Raw genomic sequence first — 19,739 nt, 5'->3', positions numbered from 1 at the left:
CCCCAGGGCCAGATCTTGTAGTGTGTGCTTAGCACACAGATGTGTTGCACTGACTTCCACAGAAGTAGAGGAACTGAACACATCTCTGGATGTATTCATGTTTGTGCTTGGCAAGAAGGGACTCCCAAGTATTTAAAGCTAGCATAAGTGATAATGCACAATTATAATTATTATTGTGTTAGATGGCTGAATGTGATACCACACACACTGGCCAAGTGAATCTCCTAAAGCTCAAATTCTTTGAGGATTAGTGCAGAGAACCCTAAAAACCCCCACTGGGTACAGCATGGTACCCTTTTAAAGTCAGTGGAGCTCCATTTGAATAAAGAAGTTATAGTCATACTGAACAGGAGTAAACTGGGAGTGTCCAGAAAATGTACGGGATTTAAGTGTGTTTAGGCGCCAAATATCAACATGTAGAAATTTCAGCCTCAGGAAGTTTTAATGGAAGAAAGTAGCTCAATCACTCAGTATATTTTGCAACTTTAGCTGAAAGTTTAACATCACAAAATGACATATTGCTATGCAGCTTTAAGAATCACACAAATGTATTCAGTTATTTCCTCTGCTTTTCAGATCTGCTGTTCATTAAAAGCTCTTCTCCTGTTTGCAGTTTCCAGTTTTCAAATAGATGACACAACCAATGCATAGCTTAATGTTCATTCTCATGAGTCATAATTAATAAATAATCGTATCACATACATAGAATTTTACAGGTACTCTTAAAATGGTTTTACAATTCTATTAAATATATAGATAAAATAATCACTGCTATATAAAAAAATCATTTTAAAACAGCTGAACTCTCAAGCTTTGCATAAAATTCTGTAGACACATTCATTACAATCTAGAAACTCAATAAAAATACATTTTAGAGCTCAATCTCTCAAAAATATTCATGGCGTTGAAAATTGATTGTCGTTTTTTACTGTAGTCTGTATTTGCCCTGCAAATTTCCTGATGCACTGATAATTTCCTACAATTTGGCAAAAGCTATATTCTGGTCAGTTTGTAGATTATGTGACTGTTTAACTCACTTCTTCAACTCTAAGTCATCTGCCCCATAAATGTTTAGTGGGGCTCTGTCTTTAATGGTGTATCTTTCCTTGCACTTTCTATAAAATCATGATGAAACACTTTGCAGTTATGACTACAATGACATTGAACCATCCTATTACAGTCTTTAATGCTGCTTCTGTGAACACCAAACATCCTTTATCCAGTGATCCTCAAGGCACTTCCTGACACTTACACTTCACAATGCCCTGCTATCCACATTTGCTCAAAACCAGCATGTTTTAGAAAAAGAGTCTTAACAGATCAGTACCTCTGTGTATCTGAATTCAGCTGCCAAATCAATATACCATGTGTGGTCAGTTCAAGCTTAGCATTTTTCAACCCAGGCAAAAGTTCAGCAAAAACTTCTGTATTCAGACACTGCACATATTTATTGGAAAATGGGCAGACAATGATTGCCCACCAGGGTTTAAACCCTCCACTATCACCAGCCAGCCCTCTGGGCAGCAAGTTAAAATAGGCTTTGCCATAGCAAACGTTTCATAACCAGGCTTTTAGGCAATAGCTCAGAATAGACCACAAACCCCAAAACCAAGCAGTGTTTTCAGAACAGGGCCCTTGCATTAAGGAACTGGATCTTGTGCTGTAGAAGAACAGATGCAGGCTCACAAGTCAGTTTAACTGGGGGAAGCTGCTGCTTATGCAGATGTCAGTCTTTACAGTTCGAGGTAAAAGCAAAACTCTTAAAGAATTCAGTTTTTTAAAGCACAATTGATCAGTGTAATCACTCTTAGTGCTTCACCCTGGGTCTTCTCATCCATGGAATGGCTGGGTAAGGTACACTGCTTCTGTTATAGCACACCCACAACAAAACAAACCCCAAAATTGAAAGCAATGTAATACCAAGTATCATGGAATGACTTAGTTATTTTTTTTTTCTTCTGTTTTGGATGGAAGAAGCAATCTCTGTCTCTCAATGGGATAGGCTGGAAAATGTCCCTCAATTGAGGGACATTGGTGAAGATGACCAATACAATTGTGGGATGCTGTTTGACATTTAAACTGCTCATTGCAATGTATCAGTCACTCTTCATCAGTGACAAGTAACAAAGAAAACCTTGGGTTTTCTCCTTCTTGGACAAAAGTACTGTGTAATGACATTTCTGGCATCACCACATTCCTGGTCACCTTTCCATTCTTCATGGATGTCACTTGCTTAGCTAAGACATCCAAAGAGTTCCTCATCCTGATTCATTTTCTTAGGAGGAAGGAAAGAAGAGGGGAGCATACTTGATTGAACTTTGATAGCTGTAAAGCCCTATAAAGAGACTGCAATCCAACTCCAAATAGCCTCTGCTGCAGATTAATAAACATGGAAGAAGATACAAAGGGTCAGAAAATGTTATCATAAACCAAAGAAGCCTATGAAGAGTGGAACATAATGAAAAGCTGCCAACATTTTGCTCCAAAGTAGTGTAGTACACTGCTGCTTGCAGCTATTAAATAGATGTCATACCCCAGCATAGCATTCTTGATTTTCAGGATAAGCATAAAATGTTTCTTGTACTAAGTTTTATTCTTTCAGAGGAGAAAGCACTAACCCTTCAACTGTCTATTTTAGTCTACTTCCAGAAGGCACCTTCAAAAATTCTTATATAGGTTTTGTTTTGGAAGAAGGTATCACTGTCTTCTACAACAAGCACAAACAGGTTCATTGATCACAAAATCAGCTGACTCAAAATCTTGACTGCTTTCGTGAACAAGATGAAAGAAATATTTTTTTTTACTTAAGCTGATTTAAACCAAATTAATTTGGGACATTTGCATCTCTTTCTCAAGAACAATGGATCTTATTTCTAAGTTCATGGGGTGAATCCAGCTCTAGTCAACAGTGGCAGGACAGAATAGGAAAGATTTCAGCTTTGTTAAAAGGTGTTCAGAATTTTATCTTCAATGTTTAAGATCTCCTGTCATTCCTTACATCTATTGAATTCCAACTGCAGCTCAGGAGAAAAATCTCAGGGGGACAAAAAGCTTATGAAGAAGAATGAAGTGTGACGAATGGGTAGGATTGCCCCAGCAGATAACATGATTACAAACAGGTTTTAAATACCTGCAAATAAATTGCTGAATATTTTGATGCATTTTGATCCAGGTGCAATTAGTTCATCTGAAAACTTAGCCAGGGCAGGGATACACCTTATGCTACAAAATATGTAAAACTTACAGCCATTATTTAATTTTCACTTAGAGTAAAATTTTAAACCCCTTCATTTTAGGAAGCATATTGCAGTCAGCCTTCTGAACTTTCAGATGGAAGCAGCAATGTGATGTAGTCTCATAAAGCACACCATGAAACTAAAAATGTGCCAATGAGAAGTAGGGACTTCACTAAAAGTCACATGGAGAGAAGCTACTGCTATGAAATTGAAGACTTCTCTTTTGTCCTACAAAGCATGAATTACACCTTCTCTGGCAAAAATCCTATATGAAATATCCTAAAGTGATCACTGATGTGGACAAAAATTGCAAGAGGCAGAAGTAGCTCAACAGTGCCCATGGATAAGCTGCAGGAATCTCTTTAGTCGCACTAGGAAGTCAATACTCGTTGTCAGCATTTTTCTGTATTTAGTTTTACATCTATAATTTCTTTCTCAATTTAAAGAGACACTTGAAAGGTATTTCTAATTCTTTTACCACGCCCTAGTGCCTTAACAGTAGCCTCAGCAAAGCTGTTTACCTATTATTTTTTGTATATGCAAAAGAGAGAAATCTTTATGTGATTTGTTAATAAAAGCAGCAAAGAAATTGAAGCAAAAGCAGACTCAGAAGCACTGAGGTACTTTTAAAAAACTTTAGTTTCTGGCCTGAGATTTCCCATATAAAGTCTACTAAGAAGCAGCTAGCATGTATGTTCTTCACACTTCTTCATACCCAACTTTTTCCTGCAAATCAAACATACCAAATGGTGCAGGATAAAAATTACCTTAAATCCTAAAAAATTCTAACTTCTCTACCCCAATAAACCCTCAACCTGATTTTGTTGCTCCACTGGATTTGCTGCTGGAACTGTAATTAGTTCCTGATGTGTGTTTCACTACCTATAACTCTGCTCTGCCCCCCACTCTTTGAAATGGAAAATGTGAAGAAGCATTTCTAGCTTTGCCCTTGCAGGTGGTCAGACCCCAAGGTAAGTCAACACCATCCCTCTTCCATAGCTGTCAGGCCCTACATAAGAAAGTGAAGCCAGCAGAATAATTTTTGAAGACTAGAGCTCTGAATTGTTCATACTTCTACTGATAATTATCTGGTTTTATTTAGCATCTTATAAAGCAAGGCACAAATGTACAAAATCGCATCTACTAAATCAGATAATTTTTATATATATTTACACAATTACCATAATATAAAACGTGCTTTGACACTGTCATAGCACAACAGTAGCGGAATTGAGAACAACCTGATAATAAACACAAATACCAGGTTCTGGATTTCTGTTTGTGCTTCACCTGAAGGAACATATTCATATGCAGATACACAAAGCAATCCAGCCACCATCCCTTTATTTTTCACACCTCACACAGATCAAACTTTGTTGCTAAGCAGCTGTGGAAGGAGTAAAAGGCAGTAGACCAGCACCCAAAAGAAAATTACAAAGTAGAATATCTCTGGCTGCTCAAAAATTGTTATCTCATGAGTTGGTGCCGGAGTCTCGCTTGCTTCCAAGTCCATTTTCTCCCTGAAAATAGGAGAGAATTCAGTAAGAGGCAAGGAAAGGAAGAAGAAACCTTCAGTTAATAATTACTGTGAAGATCAGGGGGTGGTCTAAAGGACAGAAGTTTAATGAACCTTTTCAGTCTAGTCACCTGGAGGGCCCCAGCTAGACTAGGAGGGGCATGCTGGGCTTCAGCAGTGTGTTCCTTCCAGAGTCAACAATGTAAGAATCAATCTTCTGAAAACTCAGAAAAATTCTCAGGTAATTTAAGTAAGTGCCACTACAGCACAGCCCTCTGATGCAAGGAGATTTTCACCAGTCAAGAAGATGCCCTTTTATTTCCAGAACAGTAAACATAGCACTGGGCAACACATCTCACACTTCGACAGTTTTGCTTATACACTGGGTATGACTTGATATACTTTCCCCAAATCATCTACTTTCAGAGCCCCTCATGCTAAGCACTAGAATATTAAACAGATAAAGCCCAAGGCTTCCAACCAAGAAACCAGCTAGCAGTTGAGGGTTTGCAGAACAACTCCAAAATTTCAATTTCAAAAATTTCCAGCTGTGGTTCATAAGGGCAAAGGCTGATGGATTTTGCCAGCACCACTGAGCTCTCACAAAGACAAGGAAAGGTCTTTTTTAAAAAGGCACAGTCATTTTATAATTTTCTAGTACTGCAAGAAAAACACTCCAGTAAACTGTTTTTAATCTACTTTTGGAGAAAAATGGCATTTTTCTGCTTGGGGCCTCCTACTGGATATATACCTGAGCATTACACAAAATATCAGCAAATTGTTCAACTGATACAACTGTAACAGCTATTTGTGTAATTTTTTTAACAGAGAGAGAGAGAGAGGCCAAGGATCCTGATAATATTTTGTGTGCTTTCTGCATCTAAATATAACAGCCATTTTACCTAGAAGTTGTGGGAGGTACTATTCAGTATCAGCTAAGAGGCAAAACCTAAAGTGATCCTTGTTTCTTAAAGATATTTAGACCCTAATACCAAAGGGATGCATGTGTTCATGACCAATCACCCTAAGTCTAAACTAAACACACATACAAATTATCAAAACTACAGATGCTCCAACAGAGGCCAGTCCTCCACTGAAGAAATTAACTCTCCCTGGCACTGATCTCACTAAACATTGTTTTAACAGTCTTCCAAACCTGGAAAGAGTCATCACTGCCAGAGGGCCTAATATTTGAAGCTGTTTCACTCTTCTCTCAGTCTGAAATATCCACCATGTGAGGAAAATGCTCAGAATCTTGCTGAGACAGCTGAATCTTTCAAGTCAATCAAAAGCATTTCAGTCAAGGGATAGATTGAGCAATAAGGAAATTTTGTGTCTTACACCTATGTGAAATGTGGTCTCTGAGCCATTACAGAAGACAGTTGCTACCATTGTAATTAATTTCCAGCTCTCTTTGTATCACTGCTAGTAGTACCTAGGAGTTATGGCTTCCTTGTAAAGTCAGTCTGAATCGAAAACACTCACCCAATGATTAATGGATTTTCATCCATATCTGTCATCTTCTGCTCGTTTACACCATAGGTTTCCTTAAACAAACCACAAACAGATCAGACAACCAAACTCAGCATCTCACAAAGGTGGTAACTTCTATTTTATGCAAATTGTATCTAATGTTTCCTCAAATAAAATGAAAGTGTGCTTATAAACATGTTTTCCGTCAGCAGATCCAGCACTGCAGCCTGGTGCACACACAGAAAAGGAAAAAAGTGTGAAATAAGATTTTTTTGCTTTCAACTGCTTTCATTAGTTGAATAAAATTCCCCTTGTTCATATGTATTTCTAGTAGCTCTGACAGTACTGCAAAACTAAAGGATCTGTGTGAAACCTCCCTTTCACTGAACACTTGCGGCAGCATTTCTTTAAAAACTCCAAGATGGTCAGAATTTTATTTTTGTGTTGAAAAAAGGCCATATTCCTGTCCTTGTTCAGCATGCCCAGATTGCTGATGCTGTCCCTTCTTTTTAGCTTTAAAAATAAAAATCCAGACCTCAGCTGTATTGTGTGCTCTCAAGAAATTCTTTTAGGGTTAGCTGCTGCTACTGATAATATAGTACACTGCTACTGTAAGGAAAAGGGACAGAGCCCAGTTTTTCAGAAACTGCTCTTCAGGAGATACCCAGCATTTTTGCAGTGTTGAGACCAAGGCCTCAACATTACCCAGAGAATACAAAAACTAAAAGAAACTGGAGCAGCAAACAAAAGCAGCTTCAAACAGGCAAAATGTTGCAGCTATACAGGTATATAGATGAAGTAAGATTTAAATTTACAACAGATTTACCTGTAGTATTAGGTACTCCTTTGTGAATTTGCTTAAGGTTCAGTAAAGTTTAGTATGTTTTTAGGAGAGTTCAGTAAAACTTTGCAACTATGCCTGGTTTTAGCACTAAAATTATTAGAAGCCACAAGACTTTGATACAGTTAGAGGCCTTTTTACAGTGTGTGAACTTCTGGAGTTTGAGAGAACCAGAGAAACAGCAATAAATAAATGTCCACACTTACCTCCTCAGAAGCATTACGAGAAAACCTTTTTCGGAGATGAAAGTTGGCATCACTGTCACTGCTTCTGGATGTAAAAGCAAAGTTTTTAAATTCATAAAGTTAAGTTTAAAAGAGACACTGCAAATGGATGTGACAGGTTTAAGCTACATAAAACCACAAACATGCATTGCTGCATGTATTAGAATATGGACTGGAATTTATGAGTAACATGAAAAAAATGGCTTTGGGAAAATCTGACCCACAATAAAAAATTCATATTCTCAAAAAGGAATCCTTTCTAAAATATTGTATCTGAGAGCATTTTTGCACCTTTGACATCACTGACATTTAACTGAGAGTATACACAAGTTTTATGGCCATTGATATAAAAAATTGGACTGACAGGGAACAGTAAGCTTGAAGGGGACAAGGGGTTTTTCTAAGCAAACTCTCAAATTCATTAGAGTGCTCCAGTGATAAGCATCAACAAATTACAGTTCATGTCCCATAGATAGATTACCTAAGAATAAATTAGAACATAAGAAAAACCAGAAGTAAATGAAGCAGAATTAGCTGAGTGTCTCTGTACAGGGTCTGCCTGGGCTGCAGATAAATTTCCCTAGAGCAGTGGGCTGGGGCTGGGCACGAGGCTTGAAGAGGACCCAACCAGGAGAGCTGACCCAAACTGACCAAAGGGCAGTGAGACCCACACACACACTTGTTCTTATATCTGTCTTCTGAAGCAACCACTACAACACTCTGCTTCCCAGGAAGTGGCTGGACACTGCCATGCTGATGGGAAGTAGAGACTAAATAAAATTTTTTTTAGTTTTCTTCTAATTTTCTTCTACACATGGCCTTTGTCTTTTCATTAAAATGCCTTTACTTTGACCCATGAGTTCTTCATCTTATTTTCTCTCCAACACCTCATTTACTTGTTCATAACCAGAAAAAAACATCCAACAAGGATCTACTGAAATCGGTCAGTGTCATGCTTCCACATAGTGTCACAATGCACATGGACTATTTCATCTACATTACAAAATACTCTCTCTGTTAGGAAAGCAATAATAACACTTCCATGTTCAAAATGCATTGGGCTTCCACTTGGGTTTTGTGTGGCAAAGTTTGTATCACAGTCAAATCAAGTCCCACTGAATTACTCAACATATTTAAGAGAAACACAGGAAGAAGCCAATGAATCCCAATACTTCTTCCTAAAACAAGACTACAACAAAGAGCCAATGAACAGGGCAATTTCAAAAGACCAGTTAAGTGTATTTGAGACAAAGTTAATGTGAAATACCTGGTAAATTCTTGGAATTCAGCATTTTCTTCCAGGTCATCTTGTGATAGACTAGTAGTGGCAACATCTGAGATCTGCAAATCTTCTTCAATCATATTTTCCTCTTCCTCGTCTGTATTACTATTTTCTTCTGGTGTCTTTATGGCTATTGGTAAATCCTCTAGATGTTCTACTATGGCCTGTTGAAATGAGGAAATGTTTTGCTTTAGACAACATGACTGATTCCCCACCCTTCTAAATATCTTAGTGGTGCAGCCTACTTAGACACTCAATTGCAGATAGTATGAGACTGAAAGTCTCACTAAAGAAAATAAAAAAGAAATTAATTTCTTGAAAATCTTTAGTGATACATGGAATCATCAGTTCAGCATACATACACACAGTTGGAAAGTCAGATCTTTCTATTAAGAAGTCATGACATGACATGGCTCTTTGAAGCAATCCACTAGACTTGTTAAAATCTACCCCCAATTAGTCCTTCAAGTTAACAGCAAACTGACTTCATTACTTTAGTCAGAGTCAGGACAAAAACATGTTCAAGCAATGTGTCTAAGCAACATGTAGAGCAGCATTAAATGGACATTCATTCCTGAAAAATGCTGTCAAAAATTACTGCTGGAAAACATGTAAGGCACTTCAAACTGGTGTCTGCAAGAGATGCAGGAGCAAACTGTCTAAACCAAATACCCCCAAAGCACCCATTTCTTTCTCCTCCTCCAGTGCAGAGAAGCCTTCATTTCATCCATGTAACATAGCCTACTCAAATTGTTTTTCTAAGTTTTTGTAGGCAAACTTACTTTGATTGAGATAAAATTATCATTGCCTGTATCCTTTCTTTAGAAGCAATATTAATTTCTGTTAATCTCATAGCAGATTATTAGAAATACCCTGTCTGATAATCTGTTATGCCTAAGAATTTTACAGAAACCTCTATTTTAAAACATAATAAAAAGGCACATTTTTCTGTACTTTAAGGTAATCTTTTATGCCTAGGGATTACAGAAGCCTCAAATTATTTTAAAACATAATATAAATTCACATTTCTGCAGTACCATTAGTATTAAAACTTATTTTCTCTTTTACAGTCAGATCTTCTCAGGGATCTGCAATTCCCTTCATTCCAGTAGGGGGCTGTGGCAAACAGTGTAATGGAACAGGAAACTAGGTACATATTAAGTATTTCTCCCAGACACTGCAAAATGAAATCAAATGAAAACCACTGGAATCTGATGCTAAGTCCACATATATACATAAAGAAATGCTGGTAATAAAATAAAATACCTCAGGATGTTGTGGAATAGTGGAATCTTCATGGTCAGCGGCCTTATTGGCATCTTCTTCTATTTCTAACTCATCTACCAGTAATGGCACTTCTTTTTCATCCGAAGAGTTTGCGTGACTGCTTGTTTTTGTAGTTTCCTCCTCGCTGTTCTCAGTATCTGTTTCTGATGGAGGGGTACGTAGCTTATTCTCCAAGTCTAGCTCTGGAGCCTCTTCCTTGTGGTCCTGTTCTGGTAAGTTCTCGTCATGTAAAACATCTGTTACTGTTTCAGAAGAAGCTTTTTCATTTCCTGTATCATAACCTTCGATACAAGGCTCGAGGTAAGCGTTCAGAACTGCTGATATAGGAACATTATAATGTGGATAATAAAAGAGATCATGGGGTATGACAGATACTTTTGAAGAACTGGATACCACTTCAGCTTCAACTTCATCACAGCTGTCCAGGTCCTCTGGAGTTTTAGGTATATCTGAGAGAGAGTCATCAGATGTTTCCTGCTGTGTAGATAGTTCTTGGCTTTTGAGATTAGAATCATTCAGTGAGCAAGTGTTTGTTTCTATTGTCTCAAGGCCAGGTGATTCCTCTGGATGTTCATCTTGTGGAAGTGTCTCTAGTTCCTTATTTAGAAGGTGGAGAATGTACTTCTGTGTATCTTCTTGTTTTGATGAATCTTCTGGTAAAATAATTGAAGACTGGGGTTTGCTGTCTTCAACTTTATTAATAGAATCATCTGTAAGTATACCAGAAGTCCAGGATAATGGACTCAAAGAAGAAGTATTGGCTGAAAGGCTCTTGGTTTCATTGTCATATTCAGTAGGGGTTTCCTTAGTTAATTCTTCAGAGTATTCTTCAAAAGAGTCGACAGAATTTTTCTGATCTGTCAGAACAGCTGGAGAAAGCTCATCATTTTGTTTCAGTGGATCATCAGAGATGCTCACTTCACCTGACATGAATTTATCATTTGGAACCTCCCAAGAGGAGTTGGATTCAAACCTGACAGGTCCTGTAATTTTCAGTGAGGTAGGCCTTTGAGGCTCCTCTTCAGATGCTTCCTGTACATCGCCTGACGCTTGACTCAGTTTCCCATTACAATTTTCAGAAATGGTTTCTGATGGGATTCTCTCAGGGATATCATGAATATGGACCTTTGGAGGAGCCGGATGACTCCTCTCATGATTAACAGTATACATGTTTTCTTCATTTTCACTTAAAATCAAGATTTTGCCTTCCTTCTCTGACGGTGTGTCTTTGATGTGGACATATGTGGACTCAATTGGAAGCTCCCTGTCAGGATCTGTAAAGTCTTCCTGTAAGTGATGACACACCATTAGAAGACAAATCCTAGCTCAGATACCATTTTACATTTCCCAAACACAATGGAAAGAATAAATACCTAGTCTTTCAGTCCATTACTTTCTGAATTGCCAATTAATAGCTCACTTATTTTGAAAGTAGGAAAACTAATTTGGCAAGTCAAGTGCCTTGAACAGAGCTCAGTGTCAAGAAGGCAATTGTACAGGAAGATCAGAATGCAGACAAGCCTATTCCTCAATTGTTAATGTATTTATCTCTCCTCGCTGCACCTGTGGAGACAACTGACTTGGCTTTTTGACACAATCCCAAACCCTGGGAATAACATAAATCCAAAAACTCCAATAAATCCACTGTGAAATACATTGATATACCAGATTATTTCCTTCCAACAGACACTATTAAAAGAAAGGTAGTTTTTAACTTTGTTCATAAAAATGTCAACAAGCTTTAATGTCAACCAATCTTATTACTCATCTAATCTAATAATAATTAGATTACTATAATAATTTTAATTCCAATTACTTTAGTAATGCCCACCAATTTTATCAACTACAAAATATATGCCAACTGTAACATTCAGTCAAGAAATGAGAGAAAATGCCTGCTTTTTCAAAAAGCCTTTGCCAGTTCTTGACACTGTCAACCCTTAGTTAATCCTCAATTCTTTATTTTTGCATCAAAGTCCTGGTCATTTAAACTGCAGTTTGTGTCATGCTTATAATGAGTGCTTTTTACTGTTGTATTGATAAGATTCAGCTTTTGGGGTCTTGTGTCTCATATTTGCTAAATTCAGACTGATCATGGCCCTCAAACTTGAGAGGATAGAAGTAAAAATTAAATTCAAAGTCCAATGAATCATTATAGATAAAGGAATAAATTTTAGTCTTATTTAAAACCAATATAGCAAAGTAGTGGATTCCTATGAAACCAATTCTGACCTCTGAAAGTTACAATTGGATATAAATGTATAAAAGCACAATTCTACCTAAAGCATTTTAGTAATCACCAATGAAAGCCCATTCCACTGGATTTAACAAAAATGTGAAAAATTAAACCCAGGTTTGTTGTTTATTTTAAATAGCTAAAAAGAAACCTAGAAAATAAATCTGACTTTATTACGTACACCAAGGCAAATTAAAGAAATGACATGACACAGCAGTAAACACATACCCCTTCCAGCTCCGGGAAGTGCTCCAGGAATTGTGCCACATATGTCACAATTGACTGTTCATCGGGGGACTCCACCATGATATCTGTGGAGACAGACGCGAGGGGCTTGAGCACACACAGCTTTGAAATGCTCTCGCAGAGGAACAGATTGTCAGACATTTATCCTGCCATTATGGGCACAGAAATAACAGCTACAAACACTTCTCTTTTTTCTGACAGATAAGAGAGATGCTCTTCACTGCTGATGGCACTTGACAGAGTTCTCAACATCCCATTCACATTCACTTTTTCCTATTTCCAAACACATACTGAACCCCGATCAGGGCTCCCTTTTCATTCACTTTTATATTGCCATTCATGCTGTTGTCAGTAGACAGTTGGCTGCATTGAGTGATAATATAGAGGTTTATTTTTAGCAGGATGGCCCAGTCTTCTACCAGGTGATGAAAGTGCAATTGTGCTTTCAATCATGACACCAAGGCCTAGTGCCAGTCTCATAGAGTTCAGTAAAAAGAACAACAAGAAATCCATCTATATGTATTTTATATACACATGCACACTTAGCTTTACAGGTATAAATGCTTATGTGTATATATGCATGGCAAAGGGAAAACTGGGAGATGCAGATGCATTTGAATGGGTATCTCTCCATGTACCTGGTATAGGAGCCTCGTATCGCTCATCCTGGAGCGACATTTAGTCTGCAGCCTCGGTGTTACAGAACACTGCTAATGCACTGAGACACCCCTCAGCACAACAATTGATGCCCTCTATGAGTGCAGATGTCACAAAGCATCTAAGCAGGAACCAGGACCAGCTATAAACATACCTAAACATAGGCATAGTGTGTACATAGCTAAAACCACAGTACGATCTTTGACCTCAAGGAGCGTACAAATGATGGAAACATACAATTACAAATATGACTGGAAGCATACAATTACAAGCCACTGACCATTTTTATTTTTCTTCTCAAAAAGCTCAGCACACTGATCCCATCAGCAGCCTAATCACTGTGAGGTTTTTGGTATGTAACACAAGGCAATATTCATTAATTCAGTGTAGACTGACTGTTACCCAAAAAAGCTGACGTGTTTACCTTCAGGTTCGAGGAGCCGAGGGACACCCAGTTTATTCTGTGCTATGCTGAAAGCATCCTCCAGGTTTTCTCGTGCTGATTTCTCCAGTGCATGCTTCATGTCTACCAAAGTACAATCTATGGCTTTTATGACAGCTAAGAAAGCAAGGCCACTCCTCCAACTACTTGTGAAGTCCTGGACTGCAACGCCATACCTAAACAGAATTACATCCATTTTACATGGGTGGTTTGTTACAAAATCCAAAGTAAAGGCATCATCATTTTCAGACTCCTGAAAGTTAAAACCTAAGGTTGCTGAGTAGCACTTGTAATTTTTGAGATACATTCAGAAAACACATGGGTTCACAAACTGAATTGGTGTGGCTAACAGCTGACACCAACCTGCTTGTAGGAAGTAGTTAGTGAAAACAAAGCCCTTAAGAATTCAGCAACCACATTTAACATTCACAAAACCAAATGTCTCTGTGATTCCTGTTTTTGTTGCTCTCCAACATTTTAATGCCATAGCTTGGGAAAAGTTCCAAGATTTAAATATTTAAACACATAAGCATAAATGATTCACATTCCTGTGTACTTGGCCTTCTATAGCAGAAAATCTGCCAAATGCAAATGGTGTCAGCATATGCATAAACCACAAGAGTGTTAGATGCCCAAAATTTTGGAGGAAAAACAGCCATCAAACTTGCAATGGAATACAGCCCCAAAATAGAAAATTCTGCACAGATCATGAGATAACAGGATTACAATGATGCTATTATGTTTTAAATACTGCAGTTGCAAGAATAATTTTCTCTTATTAGATCTTTTCAATCTGCACTCTTTGACTGGGCTGAAAAGTCTGTGGCCTTCTCTTCTCAGGTCCTCACTTTCTTTGTTCCACCTATTAATAACCACATCAGCATTAATTTGGACTAAAACTATACTTTCTCTATGGTCTGCACTGGCAGCAGTGAACTACAGGGGGCAAGTTTATCTGCTCAGCAAGCACCCTTAGCTTCACTGGAGATAACCAAGGGATGATGCAGTCCACAGGACCAAGTATTTAAGATGTAAATTTTTGTCTTCAACACTAGAAAATTTGTGTTCAAAGGCAAGATATAAATCCAGAGACAAAACCGCCAAATATTCAGCTAACCAACCTGTATAGGTAACTTTGACACATGCCCTCTTTAATAAAAACTCTCTGCCAGTCACTACTTCAAATAACAATACATGTAAAATACACCCCAAGCATTTGCATGAGCATGAGACATCTTACACTACAGATTTTTAACCTGTTAGTAACTCTGCCAAGACAAAGCATTTCTACACAAAATGCTTTGGTGAAAGAACCACTTTTTATTAAAGGGGAGAGAGATGTCTTGTGCACTGGAAATCCACTCAAATGTCACAAGTTCAGGAGAAGTGACTTAAGTTTCATCCCCTTCCCCTCTTTAATAAAAGAGGGGAAGGGGATGAAATAAAAATTAATAAAAACTGGGGAAGGAAGGACTCTGGTAGGGGCTCTGTCCTTCAAGGCACTCTGCAGTACACAGAGAAGCTTCCTCTGGGCTACTGCTTAATTTAAAAGGCTGCTGATAAAGTCTTTCAGTACATTTATTTTTTCAGTTCTCTCCCTGCTTATACCTAACCTTTAATCAGCAAGAGATGTCAAAGAGACTGCATGAAAGATGGGGTCTGGGGAGTAGAGAATGATCCTGTTTTAAACAGCACCAAGCAGGTTAGTGCAAGTTAACATTTAACACTCAAACTGTGGAGCCAGCAGCGGCCTTCAAGGTCAGATAGCTGCTGTGAATACATGGTCATAGTGAAACAACCCCCTCAGAGACACTGTGCTCCCCAAATTCAACAGCAGAAGAAGCCACAGCACATGGCAACACACCCATGGGGCAGGACAGAGAAAAGAGACTCAGCTTCAGAGGGGCAGGTGGCAAGACACTGTTTTGTTCAGGGTTTGTTAGCTTACTTTCTGGTTTTCCTCTGCACCCAGATTAGAAGGGCCCTGATGGCTCTCCGCTGGTCCTTCACTGTAATGGACATGTTTCTCTCCACGCTGGGAGTGCTGGGGGATGTGTCTGATTCTGGACCACTGGGCCCAGAGGACAGGCTGGAGGAGGAGGAGTTCCTGTTGAGGTTGCCTGTAAGCTCCTTAATCTGTAATAAAAGGTGAAATACACAGTGTTCTGCTTTATCACTGGCTGCATCGTGCCCTTGTTTTCATGCAAACTTTAAAGCCATAAAATTCAGCCATAGCTGAATTTTAAGTGATAATTATAAACCTGTTCATTTTAACTCTCAACTTGCATTTTACAAGCATGACAGCCAGCAGCAGCCCAGGCAACAGAAAGTGCAAGCTCCCAGCTCAGGCCAAACTGTGCAAATTAAACAAAATGCAAAGAAACATGTCCTTGAAAGAAAAGTTAGTTTAAATGAGTTGTTCTCTTCACAGGAATTGCTTGAGTAAAGTATTTTTCATCGAGAAATGGTGACCTGCAGCAGCCCTCCTGTCCTTGACCAGCACTGACATTTGAGACTCTGCTGCTTTTGGGTCCCCCACCCTGTGCCCTCTGCTGCCAGGGTGGCAAGTTCTGGTCACACCATCTTTGCCTGTGAGTCTGCCTGGCCAAACTCTTCTGTGCAGCACTGCTCACCCTCAGGAGCTCAGCCAGGGAGAGAGGCCCCAGTGCAACTTTGAGATCGTGTTTTTAACCTTACAGCCATTTTTTAAATCAGACCAAGAGAATGAAAGGGCCTCACAGTCTCATGAGAGTTGCAGAACCCTCCCTCCATCTCTCTCTATCCATTAGAATTTGGGATTGTCTAGAAGGTAATTTCCAAACTATGGGTAGGTTAGGGAGCAGTTTTAATCTCAGCCTGGGGATAAATCAATTTTCAGGCTCAAATACATGTTATCAGTTCCAGGTCCTTTGAGATCTTTCATATGACCATATATATCAGTTTGGAATTTTTGCTGTGTTGAGTAATTCTCCAGAGAACCGTGATTCTAAATGGAATTTCCCACCACATTGGACCAAATCCAGTAAGGGTTATTGAAAATAAACTGTGACCTGGAACCATACCCAGGACATTGGTTCAGTTCCAGGGAATCTGGAACAGAACCCTGAGAAGGCACAGGAAAGAAGGGAAAGTAGTAATCTGAAGCTCTAATTCAGGTCCAAGTTAAATGAGGGTTTAAATTGTCTCCAATTTACATCAAAATAGGTCCAATGAAGTAAAATGAAAGCAGCTGCAAGTATAAAATTAGTGTATGTTAGGAGGGGAAAAGCTCAGGTTTAGCATGATTAATTATGTTCTTTAGGATTAAAAACAAATTTAAAAATCAGTATTCAGCTGGAATAGATGGATACCATGAAGACTGATTACTTATGGTTAAAGTATTCAAATTTTATTACCTGAAAAAACAAGATTATATTCCATATTAGTCCAAGTACCAGAGAGGAATTTCCATCTGCTATTTCTGCTGCATCGATGCTAACAAGCTTTACCTGTAGGAGAGATCATAAATTCAGAGCCAAATTCAAAGCAGGAAGGTATATGCAAAAAATGCACTGAGACTACTGGATATGTCCCTACCACTGCTGCCACTGACAGGCCAGCAAAAAAGCAATGCTGCAATCTTGTATTAATGAAAATTTGCCCTGATCACAATCACCCTTCTCCTGGAACTCCTCTCTGAAACCCCCAGCACAGTCTGCAGAACAGAAGTGAATTCAGTTCTGCATTTTTGGGACAACAAATGCATTTCCTCCATACAGAAATGGAGGAAGATGGGGCCCCACTCATAAAAAGGAGAGTAATTTCTCATACAAAAATCTAAAATCCTAGTAAGATCTGCTTACTTCTTTTTTTCTATGCTTCTTCTTTCTCCTTCCTTATCCCACCTTACACAGCTTGTCACAGAGTTCTGATTAAATCAGTTAGCAACGGATAGGGTTGCCTAATCTAAGCAAACTCTAGACTTTCCCACACTGAGGTTTTTTCCAGCTGATAACACCAGGATGTTATTCTCTCAGACAACACAGATTTGGTTTTGGCAAAGGTCACGGAGGAGGGAGGAGACAAGGAAGCTGTCAGGGCTGCACATGGCACCCAGCAGCCCATTTATCTCTGAGAGTCCCGGACACGGTGAATCACCCAGCAGGGCTCTACCCTGCTGCCCCAGCTCCACAGACACTGCCGGGTTCCACCCACTGCGCTTTAATGTCTAACCCTGAAGCTCCTGGCAGCCAAGGCATTTTGCCAACACTTTCATCACCGCCCTTCACCAACTGGTTTGGTTAAGCTGAAAAAAGGAAAGCAAAATAACTTTTTATCTAGTGGTTTGCACAACGTTTTCAGTCTTAGCAAGAAGACACCTCTACTTGTCATGTTTCAGGGATCAGATTTCTTGCTATCTCCAAGGTATTTGGCATTGGGAAACCTTTAGGACTTAGTACATTTGAATAACAATTTCTCCAAAATGGGGAGCAAGTCACATTTATCATTTCACTGCTTAGTGTGAGCTCTGTCCTCTTACTGCTGCTTATGTTTGTCACCCAGCCCAGAAGAGATACTCCGCTAGAAGATATTGACTGCTTACTTTTAAGGGAACAAGAAATCCAGAGGAAAGTAGTTTTTAGCACTACTAATTAAAAAGCCACCTCAATTCAAGGTTCCTCCTCCCTGGCCTTACTGATTGAGGACCTAGTGAGGTCCTGGCAACCAGATGTGCTTCAGCTGCAGCTCTGCCAAGTGCTGGTACCAACAGAGAGAAATAATCTCATCTGCCAGTGGGCCTTAGCTGGATCTGGGTAAAAAGCATCAACTGGGAAACTGTTAAGAAATATGGGAATATGTAAAATATTTCTTAGCAGTTCTACAGCAGGATGTGTAGACGTACACATTTAGGGCCAGATCAACCCCTACTGATGGAGTTTCCATAGGGAGCCTGGAACACCTGGAAGTTACTGGACAACTTCTTGACCTTTCACATCCTCTCCTGGGGAAAAAGGCAAAGGATGTTAAACCTCCCACACCTACAAAGTCACAAGAGATGTGCTGAGGCCTCATATCATGCTCATTCCTGCGCTGGGGTGTGCAGCAGCTCTCCTGCATGACAAGCACTGCTGCTGGAGCAGGAGCTAAGCTCAGTGCAGGGAAGCAGCACAGTGACACCAGTTGCTGTTGGAGCATCCCATACAAGGCAGGGTTTTGCACACACTGATCCCTGCTCAGCTATAAAGTTTAACCTTACTTGAATCCTTTATAGGAAATAGCTCAATATCTGTTTACTCTTTCTGGAGGATCTAAGGATACCATGTATATGAATTGTTACATGGCTGGGGCTTCTCTTGACCCCACTGCTCTCACCAACACACTGGGCACTTACACAGGGCTTTGGAATAAACCCATCACAGGAGAAACAGAAGGAATGAATCATTTCCAGCTACAGAGTCTAATCACACTAGGTCACTTGTAACTGCAGGAGGTGATGCTGTGTGGTAGTACAACACTCACTATGAGAGAAATTAAATCCCTGTAAGGTGTTGATTCCTGGAACTATGCATTTATATCATGTTCCCAGTTTCACTTTCTCTTGCTTTTAACTCATGATCAGCTGCTGCAGCAATCAGTTTACCAGAAAAATACATGATTTCTATAACTGAAAGTACTTCTGAGAAAAGAAAGTCATCTACCATCAGTGTAACTGAAGTAATGCCACTAAGACCCAGATCATAAAACTTACTTGCATTTCTTTTTATTTTCTTTTAATATTGGGTTCCTGATCCTTTAATCCTGTTGAACTTTAACATATAAAATGAGCAAATAATCCTTGCTTTAGACTCTGTAGGTGTTCTTGTTGTGCATTTTTATGTGGCTTTTCAGCCTTGCTGCTAAGGTAAGTCACAGCCTCCTGAACAGTACACTCCTCTTGCATATATGCAGCACATCAGATTAGCAACAATTACAACTTGCAGCACACATCAAGAGAAAATACTAAGACCAGTCTTTGAAAATACTCACGTTACTGTCCTCCAAGAACTTAAGTGCTTTGGCTATATTGTTCAAACGAAAAATGCGATGGGTTGAAGATTTGTATTCGTGCATCTAGAAAAAAGAATTGCCACACTGTCTTTAATACTGGTGGAATAATTCACCACATCATACAAAGCTTAAAAGCACTGAGGCAAAATAAAGCTAAGGAAATCTATCTATGAAAAATTATTGCTATTTTTGTGAGCAGTAGAATGCTTCAACTACACAAGTGTAGCAAAACAGGGTGAGCAACCAACTTTCCTGCTCCCCAGATGTTACCA

General features: G+C 39.1%; 1 protein-coding gene across 2 annotated transcripts in view; it reads right to left on the bottom strand.

Moving 5' to 3' along the window:
• Nucleotides 1-1,887: 1,887 nt before the first annotated feature.
• CLMN (calmin) overlaps nt 1,888-19,739 on the bottom strand; it is a 73,652-nt gene continuing 55,800 nt past the window's right edge. Inside the window, exons 4-13 of one of the 2 annotated variants that reach the window (XM_005483190.4) lie at nt 19,447-19,530; nt 16,836-16,928; nt 15,389-15,576; nt 13,423-13,616; nt 12,324-12,406; nt 9,839-11,146; nt 8,558-8,736; nt 7,273-7,333; nt 6,238-6,299; nt 1,888-4,756 (exon numbers count right to left, since the gene is read on the bottom strand). In XM_005483190.4, coding sequence (XP_005483247.2) covers nt 4,603-4,756; nt 6,238-6,299; nt 7,273-7,333; nt 8,558-8,736; nt 9,839-11,146; nt 12,324-12,406; nt 13,423-13,616; nt 15,389-15,576; nt 16,836-16,928; nt 19,447-19,530 — 2,406 coding nt within the window. In that variant the 3' untranslated portion in view covers nt 1,888-4,602. Of the gene's footprint in view, nt 4,757-6,237; nt 6,300-7,272; nt 7,337-8,557; nt 8,737-9,838; nt 11,147-12,323; nt 12,407-13,422; nt 13,617-15,388; nt 15,577-16,835; nt 16,929-19,446; nt 19,531-19,739 lie in introns of both variants that reach the window. The other variant, XM_005483189.4, reaches the window with a different exon arrangement.

This window comes from Zonotrichia albicollis, chromosome 6 (genome assembly GCF_047830755.1).
Source record: "Zonotrichia albicollis isolate bZonAlb1 chromosome 6, bZonAlb1.hap1, whole genome shotgun sequence".
NCBI lineage: Eukaryota > Metazoa > Chordata > Aves > Passeriformes > Passerellidae > Zonotrichia > Zonotrichia albicollis.
This window is presented reverse-complemented; position numbering and strand designations above follow the sequence as displayed.